We start from the raw sequence: 22,098 nt of genomic DNA, 5'->3' as shown, positions 1-22,098 counted from the left end.
CTGATGCCATTTCTATTGGTTTGTCTAAAATAAGATTTCAGGAGCTTGAAACCTCTTAGGTCAAACAAAGTCTGCTGTTAGAGGGATTTTCAACATAAGATTGCTTTTGCCATTATTAACTTTATGTTGGATTTCTTCTTATTTAAAATATGGTTTTACTACCTAAAGAAATATAAGGAAAGTGGTAAAGAAAAGAGGTTACAATTTCATAGATATTATGGTCTTCCTAGATTTTTATGGTCTTTTCCAAAAGATGAACCAGACTGCTTTGGTTTAATATGCCTCCTTCTCTATGAACAGATATTTCTTGAAGTGTCCTTATTCCTTGTTCTGCAGTGGATGTCCTTGAGCTGATTTCTTCCATCCTGTATTGCTGTCTGTCATAGCATCCAGAGTAACAGACAGGGCTGGCTCATATTTTGTGTTGATCTTATGGTCTGCACAGTGTGTTTTATATGAGTTTTTAGAATAATTTCAAAAGCTAGCATATACCATGAGCTTATTATGTGTAGGCATGATACAGATTGCATTATCAAACAGCTCTCCCAACTACTTTGGGAGGGAGTTAGCCCAGTGTGCAGATTTTGAAAGTAAGTCATAGAAATGAGTCACACAGGTTGCCGGTGCTAGAGCAGGGACCTGCTCTTTATTAAAATAGTACATTCCCTCTATGGAAGAGCACCTTTAATTCCTTTCAAGTTCAATTAATGTCTTCACAGCTATAACCCATGAAAATGATTATCTGCTTTTCTAAAAGGACATAAGAATATCATTTTTTGCTTCTTCATCTTGACTACTCCTATTTCAGGTCAGTTCTTAAATAATGAAAGAACGAATATCTTTCACATGTTAAGGACTCTTTCATCTGATTATCCATTTACCTAAAATAGACATGCTGAAATCATGAAACACATGATTTTATTTGCTTGTTTTATTTATAGTAAATAGATGACTGGAAACAGATATTTCTCCAAAGAAGCTATACAAATAGCCGATAAGCACATAGAAAGATGCCAGACATCATTATGCATGAAGAAAATTCAAATCAAAACCACAAAGAGAAATTGTTTCATATATACTTGCATAACTGTAATAAAAAAGAAAATTATAGAGTGTCACAGAATATGAAGTAAATGGTACCCTCTTTTGCTGCTGGTAGGAGAGTAAATGGCACAACTGTTTAAAGAAAACACTGTGACAGTTCCTCTAAGGGTTAACATAAAGTTCCCAAGTGGTGTAGCAATTCTACTCCTAGGTATATATCTAAGAGAAATTAAAAAAATACACACACAAAACCTTGCACACAAGTGTTCTTGGCAGCACTGTTCATAAGAGCCAAATTGTAGAAACAACACAAATATCCCTCAAGTGGTGAATAGATAAATGAAATGTTATTCATATCAGGTGGAATAATGGAATATTAACAATACTGCTACACTACAGATGAATTGTGAAAACGTGAAGTGAAAGAAACTAATCACAAAAGATCACATAACCTCATTTATGGGAAATGTCCAGAATTTCTATAGAGACCTAAAGCAGATCAGTGTTTGCCTAGAGATGAAGGTGGGAGAATGAGGGTGGGGAGTAAGTGCTAATGAATATGGGGTTTCTTCTTAAATGAATGTTCTGAATGTAGGTTATGGTGATGGTTGTACAACTCTGTGAACACCATAAAAACTATTGCATTTTATGCTTTACATGGGTAAAAATTATGGTATGCAATTTGGATTCAATAAAAATGTTAAAAGTAGATCATAGGATTGTTTGAGATATTGACAAGAACTGTGCAAGAAAAATGTCTAGTTTTTTAGATTCCTTAGAAATAATCTGGTATTCCATATAAATATGTTTCCATTCTAAGTTCTGCTTTTTTATTTTTCTCTACTTTCCTGGAGCCCAAGTCTGGAAAATGGCATAGATACTTAAACCTGACATCCATGTTAGTATTAGGTCACTTGAAGGAGCCTTACTGTCACCTTCCTCCCTCAAAATTAAATATCTCCTTCTTGCCCTAATATTGTGTGATGTCTGAAGTTCTGTTATTGTAGTCTCTGTCAACTCAAAGTCTTTGATTACTATGTAAATATAAATTCTATTGTAAAAAACATTTTACACAATCATACTTCTGCCTATAGCAACAATAAGTGGATTTTTCTCTTTTTATTAAAAAAAAAAACAGCTTTTGTGTCATAGTATAACAAGATATGTTGAGGGTCTGAAGATGAGCTAGAGAGCACCTACTGCTTGGGGTGGCCAGCCATGACTGAAAGTGGAATAATTTGTGAGTTTGGGGGAGACTTAGTGAAAACAACTTAAGCCTTTCCTTTCTGTCTTGAAGAGTGAATTTGTACTGAAATGCTACCTTCAGATCCCACAGGGGGTTGGCCCTGACAGGAAATCTGTGTCATAATCCTGATCCAGGAACCATTAGCCACCATCCAATGCATCTGTCTCCCTCTCCTTGTTTATAATCCTTGGTGAACAAGAGAGTGCACAGGAAGTGCAAAAATGCCTCCCCCCCCCCTCCGCAAGTCACCAGCTCTAATTCTTCTGGAGGGACAGCCATGTGTGGGCCATTTTAAACGAGTTATTACTTGTCAAGACTTAACTTGTTTGCCAAGTACTGACATTGGCACTAACTAGGAGGAAATGGGCAAAACATTTATCTGAAAAATATAACAAATCTCCACCAACCAAAGATTCTATAAGTCCTCACACTTCTGAGATTCTCTCCCTCCGTATCTCCCTCCCTCCTTCTCCCTCCCTCTCCCTTCCTTCCTCTTCCTCTTCCTCTCTCTCTGTCTCTCTCTCTCTCTCTCTCTCTCACACACACACACACACAAACACACTTCAGCAAATTTGTTTCTTTTCAAGGCAAACAGAGCCCTCAATTAGGACTACAATAGGAGTAGTCTGAACACACACACTCACTGGTTCCCTGTTATTTTCACAGTCTCACAATAATGCTTTGATGTCACCACTTGAAAGGCCTTGAATTGAATTTAAATTGATGTTTGCTAGAAATGTTTTGAGTTCAATCACTTAAACTCAATGTAAACTTTTCTTTAAGGAAAAAAAGCACCTAATTTGCTTAATTTACAAATGTTGATTTGGTTAATTTGTACCCTTAATTATGATAAGGTTCAAAGACAAACTTGAAAGGCTCAATAATAGCAGCATAGAGTTTTGCTAATTTTCCCAATAAATCCACTGAAAATAAATTAACAGAACGTATACTAGACTGATCCTTTTAACTGTTTTTGCTTTATTGGTAATTTCTTTTTGATGCTTTAGAATATTTAGATGAGATTTGAAAAATTTTTAGCAGCAAAATTTTGTCAAAGGTTTATACTTACTGAATCAATAGAACAATTCATCTATTGCCTTGATTAAATTGTGTGAGAGTCTTATAGGAATATTTCTTGGTCATAGGAAGAGAAAATCATAGAAGAAAGTGTAGTACCCTAAGTTGAAATCAGCATTCCTGGCCAGAGAGTTTATCTTTCCAGGAAAATGATGAGTCTTGTGGGATTGGGCCCAGCAAGGTGGTGCACGCCTGTAATCCTAGCGACTCAGGAGGCTGAGGCAGACATTCAAAGCTAAACTCAGCAATTTAGTGAGAACCTCAGCAACTCCATGAGACCCTGTCTCTAACTAAAATACAAAAAAAGCACTGGAGATGGGGCTCAGTGGTTAAGTGCCCCTGAGTTTAATCTTCAGTACCAAAAAAAAAAAAAAAGCATTTTTATGAGATATTGTTTATAAAAGACAGCGTTCATCCCAGAGTCACAGCTTGTCTGAGACAATTTGTTGTGTTCAGGTGAAAATATGTAATAAATGTATCTTTTCTATTTATTCAACACAGTATTTTCTCCACCCCGGGGAATATAAAAGGCTCATATATGTGGACTAAATGCACTCAGGTGTCTTCTTTCAAAACATTAATTTCAACTATTTTTATGGTCCAGTGTTCATTTAATTATCTAAGAACAAATACAATTCTTGTTTTTCTGTTTGCCTGTTCAGTATGTCTATATTGAAGGCTTGCTCCTGTATTTTCCTCAAACTGGGTAGAGATTTTTTCCAATTCTTGATCTTTTGTACTACTGAGTAAATTAAACATTCCCCATTTGCCATAATATTAAGTCTTTAAGGTATTTTTGTTTTCCATTTTATTTCTCTTAAGGTTAATTTTATACGATGCTTTTGAAATTTATTTGCATGTGGATCCATGAGGGTTTTATTAAAATATAAACTCTGATTCAACAGAACTGGAATGGGACCTTAGAGTCTTCATTTCTATCAGGCTTCCAGATAATGCCTATGCTGCTGGTCCAAGGGCCACACTTGAATTAGCGAGAGATGGAAGCATATTCCATTTGCTTAAGCATTTAACATCAGATGGGTGTGTGGTGCCAGGCTGGAGTCTTTCTTGGGTGAAACCCATGGAGATAGAGGATAGATTACTATGGCAACACCAAACTTCAAGTTTTTTTTCCTCCATTATCTGAAAAATTCCCAAGAAAAATGAAGTTTGGACATAGTGTGTTGTCAAAGATTGCCAGTTTCAAACTTCCTTTAAATGGAATGAAGATTTGAATACTTAGAAAGTATGTGGGTATATAATTCTAGATTTTAAGATTTTAAACCTATGTTTTGAAATTATCTTACATCTACAGAGTTTAACAATGGTCCATTTTTTGGTCACTTACTTCTATAAAACTTTACCAAAACTTTCAATATATTTTCATAAAAAGAACCTTTTTTATACTTATGTTAATATATCTATTATATATATATGTGTGTATATACATATATGTATATATGTATACATATATATTATAAAAATTAGTACACTTGGCATAAGCTGGTCTACAAACAAAATTGAAGTGATAAATATATACATGCCTTAAAACATTCAACATAATTTTTATATAAATAATTTCTATTTTTGCAACCATAACTCATATTCTGTTACTACATTTATACCTATTTTTATGCCTATATGGAAAATGTATTTGGCAAATTTGAGGAGCTGAAGCTATATACACAATAGATGTAGCAATGAGTGAAGAGGCTGTGATAGACTCTGATGCTGACAAAGTGAAGAAGGAAATTACTAAGGTTTTATAGGTCAAGAAAATATTTTATTCTATAAGCAATGTAAACCATAAAAGGTTTTGCATAGGGAATAACAGGAAGTTATTATTTTTAAATCACTATAATTGCTATATGGGAGTTGCATAATAGATTTTTTTTAAGGTACTGGGAATTAACCCCAGGGATGCTTAACCATTGAGCAACATCCCTAGCCCTTTTCATTTTTCATTTTGAGACAGGGTCTCACTAAGTTGCTTACAGCCTAAGTTACTCAGGTTGGTTGTGAACTTTTGCCTGAGCCTTCTCAGCTACTGGGATTATATAACAGATATATTTTAAGAACTCTATTCTGTCTACTAGACCTATGTTCATTCTAGAGCTATTAATATTTAATATTATTAATATTAATACTATTAATATTAATCTTATTTTATAAACACATTTTAATTAAAAAATAAGATGCAGTCATTTGGGGTTAATATTTATTAAAAATGCAAAAGATTTATGGGAGAAATACACTGATTGGGTTAACATCTCAGAACATCCCTTTGTTTAGTCTCCTTCATGAAAATCTATTTATACAAAATTCATCATCTGTCATTGTTGTTTTTATTTGCTCTGGGTTATTGTTTATTTTCATGGTTGGCTTTTCAGAAATACACATTTTCATGGTTGGCTTTGCAGAAATACACTTGATAAACCAGTTGCCAAGTATTTGTTTCATATTTGTCAAATTAGATACCAATAGTTTCTCTTTAATAACTACATGTTTATACAAAGTTAAAGCAAATAATTATAAAATTAAAGTATAGGGATTGACTGTGACTCAAGCCAAGTATAATACCATAGGGAAAAATTCTGACCTATGACCAAATTGGAAAAATATGCATTCAAATTCAAAATTTTTGAGAAAATTGGGCTGGTCAACAAAATATATCTGCAAGCTCAACTGGCTCAAAGGCCACAATTTGAGAATCCTTATCCCAAGATATTAAAAACTTTAGGGGATAGTAATTCTGGAGGTTTCAACAATTTCTCTGTTGCTAAAAATAGATGAGTAGGTTTTTTTCTGATTGATTAGTATTTAAAAAATGAAATCATTTTGGATATAGGATTAGCTAATGATAGGGAATATATTCTAATTGTTTACTTCTCTCAAACAAAGTTTTGTCTGGCAATAGTCCTAATTTATATAGCTAAAATGATTTAACTGTGAACAAGCGTGATATTTGTGACATACAGTATGGTTTTATGAATGCTAATACACCAAAAGCCCCAATTTAGGGCTTTCTGTTATATTGTTAACTCAAACTGTACCATTTTGTCATGTGGTACATGATCAATGATATTAAAATGAATGCTTAAAACAAGGGAAATTGGGAACTGAGTTATAGCAGATATATATTTTTTCCAAGGAAGATTAATTTGAAGACTTTAATGTCCAGAGGAAAAACAAGTAGATTCCTAAACTGGCTCAGGTTGCTTCATATTGACTCCAGGTAATAAGGTGAGGTAGTAGTACAATCACAAATTGAAAAATACATTGAAGTGGTTAACAGATTTTGCAGAATTGTAAAAGGATATGTTTAATGTAACAAGACAAAATTCTGATTAAGACAGCTAATTAAATAAAGGAGACATAATAATTTGGGGAAAACTGTTGATTTCATATCTTAATACCCAAAAGATAATCTGTTCTACTTCCATGAGATAACTATGTAATATGTTTCTAAATGCTTATTTTTTTTATGACACACCTGATTCATTTCAAATGTCTGCAAATATTACACCGAGTCATACAAAATTCATTATGGCTGATATTGTTATGAATTTTGTTCTAACTCCTTGATGATTACTTACCTATCTTTGGGTCTTAATATCTACTTGTAAAGTAACCCCTTTCTTTACAGTTGGTAAATATCCAGGTATTCCTATATATAGTATTTAATAAGTACCTAGTTTGTTACTTTTGAAATACTACCTCAAGTATCACTTTTGACATAGTGCATGCCCTCTACTGAGGTAATATTGTGATAGAAAAATATCAACAAGAAGCCTGAGAGTTAATATATCATGAGAAAAATGATCTGTAATATGGACATTTGTGATGGTGAATTTTAAACCAAAGGAGTAAACTTTTGTTTCTAGATGTGAAAATAATATAAAAGCAAATGAAAATATGAAAAGTTTTGTTAAGATTAGAAAATTTATATATATGTACTATATATATATATCAGAATCATATATCCACTTTATATTTGCCAATATTAGTTATATTAGGTATAAAGAGTTTTAATAATTTAATAGTTCATTTCTTTAAATATAAATTGGTTTTTGGCTACAGAGATTCTTTCTTTTTCCTTCTTCTTTTTTGGAACTTGGGATTGAACTCAGGGGCACTCAACCACTGAGCCACACAATCCCAGACCTATTTTGTATTTTATTTAGAGACAGGGTCTCACTGAGTTGCTTAGTGCCTCGCCATTGCTGAGGCTGACTTTGAACTTGCTATCCTCCTGCCTTAGCCTCCCAAGCTACTGGGATTACAGGCCTGTGCCACCATACCCAGCCAGAGCATTCTTAATGAGACTGATGAGAAAAGCAAATGGTAACCAGGGAAGTCTGTCTAAAGATTAGCTGATGAAATAAAGCAGTGAGAGGTCTGTGATTAATTCAGTTTTTCCCAATTTAGGTTGATCCACATAATTATCCTTAGACTTCATCAAAACTAAGAGAAAAGCTTGACACACCATAGAAAATTAGGTTCTGTAAGTGTAATGTCCCATCACAGCATGATAAAAGCAAGAAGCCTTGCAAGCTGATTATAAGGGCTTTTTAAAAAATGCCTTTCTAACAAATCTGAAAACTATCTTTGAAAAGTTATATAAAATCTCACTTACATTGGCCTTACCTTTGCCCGAGATTGACATAGGCTTATAGCTCAACTCCAAATATTAGAAATCCTAGAAAATCAGCAGATGTTAAAACACACTTTTGTATTCACCATCAAGTGATAGAAATGGGAAGACTGGTGGGAAGGCACTGATTTATCATTCTATAATCCCAAGAAATATGTACGCCCCAAAAGGAATAAGCACCAAAGAAAACATGGCCAATCATCTTCAACCTTTATTATGAATGAATTTACGATTGCATTTGTATTCTCTATGTTATGAAAAATGCTGGATGCCAAGAGTTGTAATTGATGGTTGTGTAGTAAAATGCAGAAGGTTCTGATTGTAGCAGACATGCGTTCTTTGAATTATTCTTTACTATCAAATTAAATAAGCCTCTCTACTTCCTATATTAATACTGGAACACTGAGATTGTTAATTGGAAATGAAGAGAAGCTATCTTATTAACTTTTCAGAGTTCAAATGTTTGCTTTTATCATACTTCTAATTAATAATTTATGCAAATAGTCCTTATAACTCATTTCTTTTAATCTAAATCCTCTCAGGTAAACTTAAGTGTTCTTTTTTTTTTTTCTTTTTCTTTAAAGAGAAAGTGAGAGAGAGGGGGACAGAGAGAGAGAGAGAGAGAGAGAGAGAGAGAATTTTAATATTTATTTTTTCTTAGTTCTCGGCGGACACAACATCTTTGTTGGTATGTGGTGCTGAGGATCGAACCCGGGCCGCCCGCATGCCAGGCGAGGCGAGCGCACTACCGCTTGAGCCACATCCCCAGCCCAAGTGTTCTTTTTTTTAATACTTTTTTTAGATGTTGATGAACCTTTATTTATTCATTTATTTATATGCAGTGCTGAGAATCGAACCCAGGACCTCACGTTTGCTCAGCAAGCACCCTACCACTGAGCCCCCAGCCCCAGCCCATACTTAAGTGCTCTTAATGAGAATTTTTTCCCCTAAGACACTTTAAATTGCCCTTTATTCCCACCTGTGATTTTTCAATAGTGAATACAGGAATGAGTAAGATAGTTCCTATGTTCAGAGTTTATAGTCTACTGGCAGTGGGAATATGGGAGTAGGGGCTAGAAGTAAACATAGTGTTTCAGTAATGAAGATACCTGTAAGCTGCTCCTTAACACAGAGTTCTCTGTGGGAAACACCAGCATAAGCCTAACATCTGACTATCAACAAGATATTGCTTCTGATACAAACCATAGAGTAACACATGCTTTATAGTTATTTCAACTGTTGAACTGTATGGATGATAATGGATCTAAACGAATTTTCATCAATTTTTTGCACTTTTCATTTGTTTTGTCTTTTTAATTAACAAAAGTAATCAGGCCCTGGCCTATCTCGTAAGAACAACAAACTTCCAAATAATGTATTCATTCAAATTAAAAATGAAAACTGAAATCAGCCTTAATTGTACAATGTTTTTATTAAACAATGCAGAGATTTTACTAGAACAAAGACTGTAATGTAACAGTTTTCACAACTAGAGCCCTTCAGTGAAAGCTTTAGGATAAAGCAACTACAATTTCAAAGTAACCAAGCCAAACTCTAAATGAATATTAACTAGAACTTTCGCACATACACAGGTGAATTATCTTCTCTAACACAGGAGAAACAGAAAACACAAGAAATTTAACAGTATAAACCACCACAACAAAGAGCAAAGCAAACAACAAAGAACAGCATAGGAATGAAAACTTTGTAAAATGAGAATTAATTAATGTAAAAGCTTGGCAAAAGGAAAATAACTTCAATTCTAAGTGTCAGTATTGTCCTTGTATTAAGATATTTTTCCTTCTGTAACTAGATACTGGGTTTCCTTCTCCAGAGGAAAATCACCTGGTTATCTGGGAGTTTATTCTTCTGTTAATTACTACTTAGACTGTTTATGTGTCCACATCCTCAAGGTTTAAAATTAAATTAGATGGTACCTCTAAAGGAAACGTGTTAAGTTCCACTTTCCTATTGATTTTAAGTATATCTTATGGATAAGTTATTAGGATTAAATGACTTGTCAAAAGTGAGTAATAAGTCAACTGAGCAAGTATTCAGTCTAGAACATCTCTACCTATCTTTGCCTCAATGATCTGATACAGTGGCAATAGAAAAAAAGTTTATGAAACAAGAAAAAAAGGCATGCTAAATGTTGAGACTAAGATTTTTAACTCCTGATTCTCACTGACCAAATGGATACCATCTATACGTGGAAGCTAGTTACAAGGAAACTGGGAGCTTTACTGAAGGAAACCTTCCACTATTTATGAAAAGCCCAGTGCTGTGTATCCTCCTCACTCAGATGGTCCTTTGACACTGATTTTTGGGAAGGATGTAAGAATCACTCAGATTCAGATTTAGGGCTTAAAGACTCTTGAGAAACAGGAAGGTACTGAGAAATTACTGGGTCTCATCAGAGGAGACTTAAGTAACCTGGTTTATCCTAGAACTATCCCTGTAAAATCATCACAGCCAGGGCCAGGGCAGAATACTGCTTGTCTCTGAAGAGAAGTATACATGAACTACATTAAACCAGGTGGATTCCTTGATTTTTCAGGTAACAGCTTTTTTTAAAAACTCTAAAACCACATATTTAAACTCATCCTGTTAGCCCTAACATTTCAAAATAATTCCAAAACTAAAACAATGTTTAATCTAATACAAAGCTGTATTGCCTCCAAAATAGGATTCTGTATTTTGAATGGTTTACCAAAAAATATATCTTATATTTTGAGGTAAATGTTTATACAACCAAAAATCCTTAAACATTAACATTTAACAGGTTGCCTTTTAGTCTTTATGTGCAGTTTTCACATTGTTTTACCCAATATTTTAAAAATGTAGTTCACATAGTGCAGAGACTATAATATTGCTGCATTCTTTGTAATCTTATTTGGTATAGTATAACCATTTTCAGAATTATTTTTGTATATTTACAGTGACTTAAAAGTGAACAGCCCCACTCCCTCCACCCCCTACCCTCAATTAAAAATGAAAACACAAAAGACAACGAGAAATGTCATTAGGTTCTAGGAGGGAAACCCTATCATTAAAGTGTAGGGATGCAGAAATCAGCTTTTTTGCACCCATTTTCTATGCTACAGAATAAACTCTATGAAACTACAACCAAGTATTTTTAAAAACCTTTTAAGACGCTCCAGTGGATTTCTGGATTTGCTCTTTTAAAATCAGGATACTCTGCCTTTGCTCGGGTGGCAGCATGGCAATCTGATCTGAGGTCAGCTGAAGAACCTGCATGATCAAAGCTGCTTTTTCTTGATCTTGTGGAGTTACCTGACTCTGCCCAGGACTAAAACTGCTTGGCTGGCCTCCACCTTGCTTGCTTGCCCCCTGCATACCTGCTCCTTGTATGCCCACACCTTGTATGCCTGTTCCCTGCATTCCTCCTCCTTGTATGCCTGCTCCCTGCATACCTGCTCCTTGTATACCTGCCCCCTGCATGCCACCTCCAGGATTTCCCACTCCTGAAATGCTTGGGACCTGTCTAGGTCCCTGAGGACCACTTGCCCCTATATTAATGGGACCAGGACCCTGTATTCCACCAGTCATGGGGCCTCTTGAACCTGGGCCAGGGCCTCTCATCTCTAATCCTCTTGCATCCATGCCTCTTGCTTCCATCCCTCTAGCTTCCATTGCACAACTTTCCACTGCTCTTCTCTCCATCACTCTTGTCTCTAAGACCTCTGTTTCCATGGCTCGAGCCTCCATCCCACGAGAATCTCTACCTCCTCTACCATCCATAGGTAGACCCCTTTGATCTATCATGGGTCCTCTAGGCTCTCCAATTAGCAATCTGGGATCTGATAATGGCCCTCCTCTCAAATCATGAGAGGAAGGGCCACGGGTGTCATGACCAGAGGCATGGTGCATGGGGGGACCTTGATGGGGTGGACCCAGATAACCCCTGGGTTCTACTTCTCCAGTAACTGAAAGCAGAGTCCCGCCACGTGGGTCATTTGGAGCATCTCCTAACAGTCCTCGAGGAGGTAGGCCACCAGCAGTCATGGGTCCACGAGGCATAGGAGCTCTAGGATCGGACATCTGTACTTGTCCCCGTTCTAAAGGCACCGGACCAACTCCTGGTATTCCAACTTGTGCCTGCATTGCTCCTCCAGGAGTTAAGGAACCAGGACCAGGTCCAGGAACTCCTGCAGGTATTGGTCCTGGAGCTGGAATTCCACCCTGGATAGGAGTCTGCATCAGAGGAGGAATGTCCTTTACAGGTCTTCTAGCCAAATGTTGAGGCTGAGGAGCTGGAGGATTCTGTTGGTTCAGTAGAACATTAGGTCCTGGGCATAGCCCAGGGCCAGGGCCAGGGCCAGGCCCAGGCACAGGCCCAGGCACAGGGCCAGACACAGGGCCAGACACAGTCTGAGATTTGCCTGGGATCAGTGGTGTTACATGTATCTTGCGATGCAGAATTTTCAGAGCAATTTCAGGATCCATGATTCGCATCACTACTTGTGCTTGCAGAAGCGCATAAGCCAGTTGTGGATTCTGAAGTAACATGTTTCGAGCTTCTTGGTGACTATTTTGGACGCAGAGCTTCATCTGCTTCATCAGCTCAAACATCTGCTCCGGAGGGAGACTGGCAACTGCTCTGGTAATTGATTCAGGGGCATCTTCTGGATCGATAGGGTCCCCATAGGGTGAGTCAATGATGGGTGCTGCAGGCCCCAGGCTTTTTAACTCCTCCTTATTCTTTTCACTGGCAGCATTGTCCACCCGAAGCGCTCTCCCACTGAACTCACGCCCATTCAGGTTCCGCATGGCACTAAGCGCGGTCTCCTGGTCTTGGTACTCGCAGAAGCCATAACCTTTGGGTTTTCCCGTCTCTCTATCATATACGAGACGGAAACTGACAACAGAACCAACCTCCGAGAAAATGTCCTTTAACTGCTCCTCAGTTGCCTCATACGGGATGTTTCCCACGAACACGGAACGCAGCGATCGATCCATTGCCGGGTCTCTCACCGCCAAACTAGACATGATCCCGGTTGTGCACACAGCCGATAGCGGATTCTTGTAAGAGTCGTCCTCTGGTGACCCACACTTCCGCTGAGCGAAGGAAGCCGCTCTCAAAATCCGGGCAGAAACCTTAGAGATCCACTTGCAAAGTTCCGCTTCTTCGCAGAACCTACGTCTCAACGTCCTACTAATTTGGTTAAGCTTTCAGCGCCGGATCTTGTGTGATTCTTTCAGCCGGTTATTATCGAGAAGCATAATTCCTTTCCCATCTATTATTCTGCAGACTTTCTCTGAAGCCCCACCCCCACCATGACAGCCTCCGTTTGAATTGACCCGAGTAAAAATGGCCGCATAGACTTCACCATGGTAACCGAGAGAGTCCGCCTCCCTTGACGTCAAGGGCGGTTTTGTTTTCGTTCCACCAGCGGGAAACCGCCAACCGAAAGCTAATTTAAAGCGGCCGTGGTTTTTGATCTGATAGAAGTATTTTTACATAGTCATTCTCCTTAGCACAATACATTTAAACTGTATTTAAAAGTACATTTCAGACTATGAAGTAGAAGTGTATTCATTTAAAAAGCGTAATTGAGATCTGCCCTTTAAAATACAAAAGTAATACCTTTTTTTGGAAAATATTTTTTTTTTTTGGAAATTAACCGCCCAGAAATACAAGCTGAGACCTGTGCCAGCTTCTTTACGCCCCCACCCTGTTGCTCAGTATAAATGTTACTTAGGTGGCCGATCCTTCCAGGCTTTTCTGTGTTTATACAGGCTGTTTTTTTCTTTCAATATTAATCGCTTGTAATATTAATTAGCGGATAATAATCGCATTCTGTGGCCGCAGAGCATGAATTAATTGAATTTATTTAGCTATTCTTGTGGGCATTTAATTTAGTTCTAAATTTTATTACAAACTCATGAATCCACCTTACTATGGAAAAGAAAAATGACTTAGATTTTGCTACAGATATCTGAGATAGAAATTCAAATTCATTGAGTATAGTCCCACACCCATTTGAGCACAGATCTGAAGCTTAGAGAGAGCTAGGTAAATTACCCAGGGCCAAGCAGCCAGTTAGAGGCAAAGCAATTCTTTCCCAGTCCTCCTGATATAGTCCCAGAAACGTGCTACCCTAAAAGATAGTCACTAGTCACATGCAGTGAATATTTCAAATGTAACTATTGTGACTGTGATATTGAATTTTAATATTTTTATTTCAATATAAAAACATATTCAGGTAGACACTGGAAAGTTTTTAGCATTTGGAATACTTTGGGTATGCAATCTACTAAGCAATGATAAATGTTATTTATTCTAAATAAAGTTTTTCCAGTTAAGATTATCATTTTAGCTGGAGTGTGCTCACATACAAGATTTTGAAGACTTAAGCACAAAAACTGTAAAAATATCTCAACAATTGTATATTGCTGACATTTTGAATATATTTTTATTTATTTGATGAAATAGAATTTGACTTGGATATCACTTGTTTTATTTTACCTATTTAATGTGGCTAATAGAAGATTTAAAACTACCTACATGGATTATATTATGCTTTTTGTGTATTGCACTGCTCCAGAGTCTATGACTTAATTCCTAAACCCCAGAATCATTGAAATCTAAACTTTTGAGGAGCTCATGGAACTTCAAATTTTAGTAAATGATTGAATATCATGAATATTCGAGGCCAATGAGAAGATTTGAAATGAGTATGACTGCTTAGCTATAAACAAGACAAAACATTCATTTGCCCTGAAGTGTTTTAATAGTTCTTTTTAAAAAAATATTTTTTAGTTGTAGGTGGACACAATACCTTTATTTTTTTATTCTTTTATTTTTTAATTTATTTTTAGGTGGTGCTGAGGACTGAACCTAGTGCCTCACATGTGTTAAGCAAGCACTCTTCCACTCAGCTACAACTCCAGAACCTCAATAGTTCTTTTCTTAAAATTAATTAATTAATTTATTTTAATTAGCTATATGTGACAGCAGAATGCATTTTGATTCATTGTACACAATCGCAGCACAACTTTTCATTTTTTCTGGTTGTATACAATGTAGTGTTGCACCATGTACCTAGGGTAATGATGTCCATCTCATTCCACCATCTTTCCTGCCATGCTCAATAGTTCTTTTAAAGAGTATAGGACATGGCTATTCAGCCAACACACATGACAACTTATATCTTCAAGTGATAAGATTTTCAATATCACCTATAAAATTTCCCTACTAAATCATAGAAACAGAATAGCTTCTTACTAGTAATATTGCTATTTTTTTCTGTTCCTGATAAAGAAGGATAGAGGTAGTTAAGGTTAGTGTCATTTCAGAAAACAAAACAAAAAAAATCTACTTGTCTGCTTTCTATACCATTCTTTTACAAGGAGAAATCATGTTTTTTGTTGTTTTTTTTTTTGTGTGTGTGTGTGTGTGGGTGTTGTGATGGGCAAAAGGTACAACTTATGCAGTCGGTGGGGGGAGAAATAAAGAATATCCACACACTTCTGCCCTTTTCAATGTTTTATTCACTCAAATCACTCAATACAATTTAACTCTATAGGGTTTTTTTAATATTTATTTTTTAGTTGTAGTTGGACACAATACCTTTATTTATTTATTTTTATGTGGTGCGGAGGATTGAACGCAGGGCCTCACACATGCTAGGCGAGCACTCTACTACTGAGCCTCAATCCCAGGCCTCTATAGGTTCTTAATCAAGAACATGACAATCGTTAATGTTAGGTACTTCAATAGACATAATCAATTCACAGCAAAACAATTCTAGATAAATTCTAAGCACTGCAAACACACTTAATCATGACAGGCTCATGGCAGACATTTCCTCTGCATGCTAAGCTCAAGCGTCTCAGGCCTTAGTCTCAAAGTCCAGCAGATGCACACTCACTCGGATCATGGTGATCAGATCTGGAACAAAGGCAGGCTTCTCCTGTGGTGAAGCTGATGACGGGTTGAAGAGAGGGGCCTAGGGAGAAGTCCTTTTCTTACCAGAGTCAAGAGGATGCTGTAGAGAACAGTGAGAACAACGCAGAGGATCACGCAGATGAGAAGATTTGGGATGTCAGTCTAGATCCTCATCAGGCTCTCAGGCTTGTGTGCCTTCAGTGTTGACTGGCTGAAGGTCTGTTAATTTGCTCCATCATTTATACTACATTTGGGGGCTTCTGACCACCCTTTCAATCTCTTATCAGCTGCTACTGGATTTCTCAGTGATATCATTCATCCTGAGGTTAAAAGCATCTGGTCTGGTGGTTCCCACCCTGATTTTCTTGCTTCTCACTTTTATCAGGGCAAAGGGCAACATGCCAGAGACTTTACTCAGAGTTTGTCAGGGTGGGGAGAAGTGACTTGTTTGTGCCTAAGGGCCATACTGGAGGGCTCTGAGGGTGTGCCTGGTGAGACTGCAGGTTTCAAACTGGAGTTTTAAAATGGAGTTGCTTAGGCTAAAGCCTAAGGCCATCCTTACAGTGTATGTGTGTGTGTGTGTGTGTGTGTGTGTGTGTGTACATTTTGACCATGTATATCTTAGACAATTAGTATGTGTGTAATTTTGTCTGTAGTAATCATGAGGATGATAGTGATTATAATAAATAGTAAAAATTTATAGGAAGTTACACAGTTTATCTGATCATTTCTTTACACTATCAATGATAGTATCTGAACAAGCAGCCCTTATTCTTTAGCATGCATCAGAACCACCTAGAGTCAGGGCTTTCTAAGTCAGATCTTGCTTTTGTAGTTCTGGACAATTTGCCTTTCTAATTAGTTGGTCAAAGCTGGTGCTACTCACCTGGGAAATACTTAAAAATCACTTGTTCTTGGAATGAGAACATGACTTAGTGATAGAGCACTTGCCTAGCATAAGAGCTTCGGTTAAATCCCCAGCGCCAGCAAAAAAAAAAAAAAAAAAAAGAGAGAGAGAGAAAGAAAAAAAAAATTGGTTCTTGAGATTAGAAGTTGTTTTCCTTCATTTGTATCTGGCCAAACTAAATGTGGTACATTCTGTTAAAAAAAAAAAAAAAGTGAGATATAGCCTGTAATCCCAGTGGCTCAGGAGACTGATGCAGAAAGATCTTAGGTTGGAAGCCAATCTCAACAATTTAGGGAAGCTCTAACCAAATTAGTGAGACCCTGTCTCAAAATAAAAAATAAAAATGGGCTAGGGATGTGGCCCTGGGTTCAAGTCCTGGTACAAAAAAAACAAGTGTTGAGAGATTTTTTTTTAAGTCTATCAGTTTTTCATGCTGATGAAATATAGCTAATACATGCTGATCTCATACTGAAGATTTTCTGAACACTTATTAGGGTAGCTGAGAAACTGGGAAACTGGGGACAAACAAGAAAGGGGAAGCTATGATTACAGTATGATATTTGTCACATATTCTCTTTCCATGTTCTTTCTATTTCCCCTACTTCAACTTAGGAAAAAGAAAATGGTTTGATATGACCCCCGTCATGTAGGACCAGTGAAACTTAGGACACATAAACTAATATTTTTTAACTGAGCAGCCCCAGAATAACTAATAGCTCTTAGGAAGTTCTAAAATGCTTTTTTTTCTAGCGTAAGTGCATATTTTTCATAAATATTGTAGAATAATGTAAATTTTATAAGGCTTTCTTTTTTTAATTTCCATAAGGTTAAACTTCAGATATAGCATGGCATACGTTCTGAATAAAAATGTACATTGTATATTTTATATTCAGGTGTTGGTCAATAAGTCAAGATATCGAATTTTCTAAGACTGATTTTTAAACAAACACATAAAGCATTTATGGCCAAATGGAGCTGTCCTTCAAACTAATCACCTTTGGAAACTATAAACTCTTACACTGAAATTGCTTTGGACATCTTTATAAATCAAAATTGAAAATCACTACCTTAACTAAAAATATTCCTTGTTTTCAACAAAGAACAGAATTATACAACTAAATCACCCAGATTTCTCCCAGATTTGGCAAAAATAGGTTACTCAAATATTTCTAAATATCAATTATATCAAAACATACTTAGTAGACCCTCAAAATCTATATAAAATATAAAAATATTAATAAAAAGTTTCATCATAGATTATGTAGACAAATTCTAGACACATATTAAATATACTTGAGAAATTACAGGTATTCTTTTTTTCCGATGTTGGGAAGTGAACCCAGGGCCTCACACATGCTAAGTACATGCTCTACCACTGAGTTGCACCTATAACCCCAGGGTCTTTTTTGAAATAAGTGTAAGAGTCCCTCAAGAAATAATTTCCAACCAGATTTTTCCCTAATCTTCGTCCCCTTTCCTCTAAGTTGAAAGTAATTTTATTTTCCTGTGGATGTAAACTATTTTTTAAATTTATCTTTCTAATGATAATAATCCTTTTCCTTTTTAATAGAATTCTATCATGACTTTTCTATCTGGGTCCCTTTTTATCAATTAACAAAAAAAGTGTCTGATATTTATTATTTCATTCCATTAATATTTATTCCAAGCACTGGCAAATAAGCAGGGTAAAAAGACAGTCTACTAGAACTGAAATTTTTGAAGTGTGGTGCCTAGATCAGTACCATCAGCATCACCTAGAAACTCCTTATAAATGCAAAATCTGGGGCCTTACTTCAAACCTATTGCATCAGAAGCACGGATATCTGTTTAAACAAGCTATCCAGGTCATTCTAATGTTCCATAGCGTTGGAGAACCACTGTACTCTAGTGAGACAATTATAGCATAGATAGACATACATGCTTTATCTTCACCACTGTATCCTCAGCAACTCGGAAAAAGCCTACCAGAGGTGGATGCTCACTGTATCTGTTAAATGAATGACAAGCGACTTTAAAGACTTCTAATTCACAGACCCTTTATCTTACCCAGAAGGAATCCTGCTGCATTAAATAACAGGCTCCAAGTCATAGAAAATATCAACTGCTAGGATGCCTGTCGTTTTGTTCCTAGATCAGCGATCATTCTTCCAGGTTACATGATAAAATGGATATTTAATGATGTATGCAGAAATGGAAAAAGGTGGAAAGTCTATATCATCAAGGTAGACTTACTATTGGAAATGAAACTTAGGGATGGGTTATAATCTGGTATAGATAAACACCTCTATTTACGAGAATAAACCATAAGGTAAAAATAGCCTGAAATTGGGATATGATATTTTTGATGCTCTCAGAGGAAACCAATAAAGAATTGGTAAGTGCAATGATAAAAGGGTGGCTTCTGGGACTGATGATAAAAATGTTTTGATAAACAGATTGGTGAACTTGATATGAGAGTTAGCAAGCTTTCTTTTTTTCTTTTTTCCCCTGAAATATGAACACAGAATAATAATGACAGACGTTTAAGAATACCAGTCTTATCCAATCTGTTTTTGTATATTTTTTGAAGCTGGGTTCCCTTCCCTCAATCTTGGGCATTCATTCATTCATATTCTCTCTCTCTCTCTCTCTCTCTCTCTCTCTCTCTCTCTCTCTCTCTCTCTCTCTCTCTCTCCCTCTCCCTCTCCCTCTCCCTCTCCCTCTCCCTCTCTTCCTCCCTCCCTCCCTCACCTCCCCCCCCCACAGCAGTTCTGAGAATCAAACTTTCTATTTCTGCATACTTCATTAAATATCTATAGTATCAAGTAGTAACCTGGAAGAACTATCACTGACCTAGGAACAGGCTAGGCAAGCACTCTGACACTGAGCTACAACCTCAAGCCCCTGGGCTCTCCTTTATAATCATTTATCTAAATTGTGGCAGTTGTTCTTGCAACATTTAACATTCTCTCTTAAGTGGCTTCATTGTCATCACCTGTACCCATGCCTCCACATATTCTTCTCTGGCTAAAGTGTATCATGCTTTGCACCTGTGCTTTTCCACCTTCTGGCTTTTACTCATACTGTTCCTTTTTTGAAGATGCCTCTTTTCCCACTTTTTATTCTTATGTCACCATGTCTAAATCCTTGTCCTTCAATATGCACCTCAATGACTTTCCTTTTAAAATAAAGGTATTGATTTGGTGTTTAGATTTACTGTATTGTATTAGAAGTATCTCTGAAATTGCAGTCATAGAATCTCCATTTTTTACCAAAGGAAGAGAGACTTGGAGAAGTTATTGGGTATGCCCATGTTAACTGGCAAAAACAGTTTTGAGCACCCACCATTTGACTCAAGAAATCAAGCTTTGAAAACATTATTCTATTCAATGAGCTGCCCAAGGATGCACATCTAGGAAGTGTCATAGCTAACCTGAAACCAGATCTCTGGAATTTAAACTTCCTATTTTACAATTAGTCCAGTAATCACAGTTTATTGAGGCCTGGACACAGTTTCCCTTGGCCTTCTTCCTGATTATCTCTAAGTATAACTAATTATAATTTTGACATGACAATCAGTGCTGTGGCAACAGATGGACTACAAGGTGTGTAAACCAATTAAGAAAATGTTTCTCTTTTCAATTTATAGATATATAGTAAAAAAAAAAAAGGATTTCAGAGAACATCTGGTGACATAGGTAATGACTACCTTTTCCATAAGCCCAAATGTATCAAACTCCAAATTAAGTTGGTCTGTGACATAATTCCCCCAAATATAATGTATTTAATATGAAGCAACTTACAGAAGAATAAATAGTAAATTTTATTTATTTATTCCCATGATGAATAACTTTTATTGACAAGACAAAAACAAATATTATATCATTTTGGGGCCCATGGGAATATGCACTCTAGAACTAGAATTTGGATTGAGCCAAATGTTCTCCCTGAAGAGGATTGTGTATTCTAACTCTCCCCACCTCGCCCCATGTGGAGAGAGAGAGAGAGAGATGCTGGGGATGAATTCAGAGCCTCATAAATGCTACACAAGCCCACAACTACATACCCAGTCTTGTTTATTTTGAGACAGGGTCTCATTAAGTTGCCCAGGCTGGCCTGGAATCTTGAATCCTCCTGCCTTGGCCTCCTGAGTAACTGGAATTACAGATGGTCAGCATACCAGATCCTTTTTTTTTTTTTTTTTTTTTTTTTTAATAGTTGAGTATAGCAAGGGCTGAGAAAGGAATGGGGCTGGGCAAGGATCAAATGCATGCTTGCTTACTTAGCTTGTTGTGGGATTTAGAGCTTCAGGCTTGCCTAGCTGAGCATAGATTTTAGGCAGTAGCATGAAGAGGTTAGATCACAGACTTTAAAAAGACTTGAGTTGGCAAGAAAATTGACCTTGGACAAATCAGCCTCTCTGTACTTCGGTTTCAGCATCTTTTAAAATAAAATATTATTACCTAGATTGAATTTTATGAAATATGTGATCTGTTTATTTTATTTTTACTGTTATCACATGGTAGTTATTAATCCACACTTGTTATACAGTAGTGGTAGGTGAAGTACCATTGTCAGTGGAAAGAGACACAAGTCTTAGCCTATGTTATTTTGGTGTCTACATCTTCATTTTTATCACTGAACAGGCTGGATTTGATAAATGAATAGTCTGTTGTCCTATTACATTATTTTAAAAATGTGTAGTGACAACCTTAAAATGAGTAACCCAGCCATTTTAACTTGTGGTAGATGTATAATTGTACATGGGTAATTTTCCGTCTGGATTCGACAGGATTAAGAATTTTACTGATATCTTGATTCTCATTAGGTCCTCGAACTAAACCATGACATGATATTTTCAAATATTTAGTCAGCTCTAATTCGACTTATTCCTTTTCATGAAAGGGCCTGCCTGAACATTGTGTTGCATGCAGGCTTATTCAGGGCTGCATTGGCCTGACACTCAGAGCCAAGTTCAAGATGTCACTAGGATTACTACTTTTGAATGTGTGCTGGCAGATGACCACTTATTCAACTAGGAAAGGCATAACTATTTGGACAGGAAGCAGGCATAACTAATTGAGCAGCTCCCTTGTTCTTGCTTCAAGCCGTCACCTGAACTAGCAGAGAGAAGGGAAGTGGCCTCTGAAACTGTGGAAAGTAAAAACTCTAAAATTGGTCCTCAACAAAGATACCTGTCTAAGGTGGCCAACTTTGAAATCTTGTTTTCCCCTTTGATCAGAACAATCCAATACGCACCTTTAGAGAAATGTCTGAAT

The 22,098-nt window shown here is 36.6% G+C and overlaps 2 protein-coding genes across 2 annotated transcripts in view; one reads left to right on the top strand and one right to left on the bottom strand.

Annotated features, from left to right (window-relative positions):
- PRKG1 (protein kinase cGMP-dependent 1) overlaps positions 1-22,098 on the top strand; it is a 1,128,350-nt gene that overhangs the window by 587,117 nt on the left and 519,135 nt on the right. The gene's annotated exons all lie outside the window — the stretch shown is intronic.
- On the bottom strand, positions 10,355-13,286 carry CSTF2T (cleavage stimulation factor subunit 2 tau variant). The gene has a single exon (XM_081267020.1). It carries the CDS (start codon positions 13,029-13,031, stop codon positions 11,169-11,171), a length of 1,863 nt encoding a protein of 620 aa, XP_081123146.1. The 5' UTR covers positions 13,032-13,286; the 3' UTR covers positions 10,355-11,168.

This window comes from Spermophilus citellus (assembly GCF_964194105.1).
Source record: "Spermophilus citellus genome assembly, chromosome: 15".
NCBI classification, from domain to species: Eukaryota; Metazoa; Chordata; class Mammalia; order Rodentia; family Sciuridae; genus Spermophilus; species Spermophilus citellus.
This window is presented reverse-complemented; position numbering and strand designations above follow the sequence as displayed.

Bases quoted from the DNA above. Each gene is read 5' to 3' on its own strand.
- CSTF2T (XM_081267020.1), bottom strand. From the start codon at position 13,031: ATGTCTAGTTTGGCGGTGAGAGACCCGGCAATGGATCGATCGCTGCGT.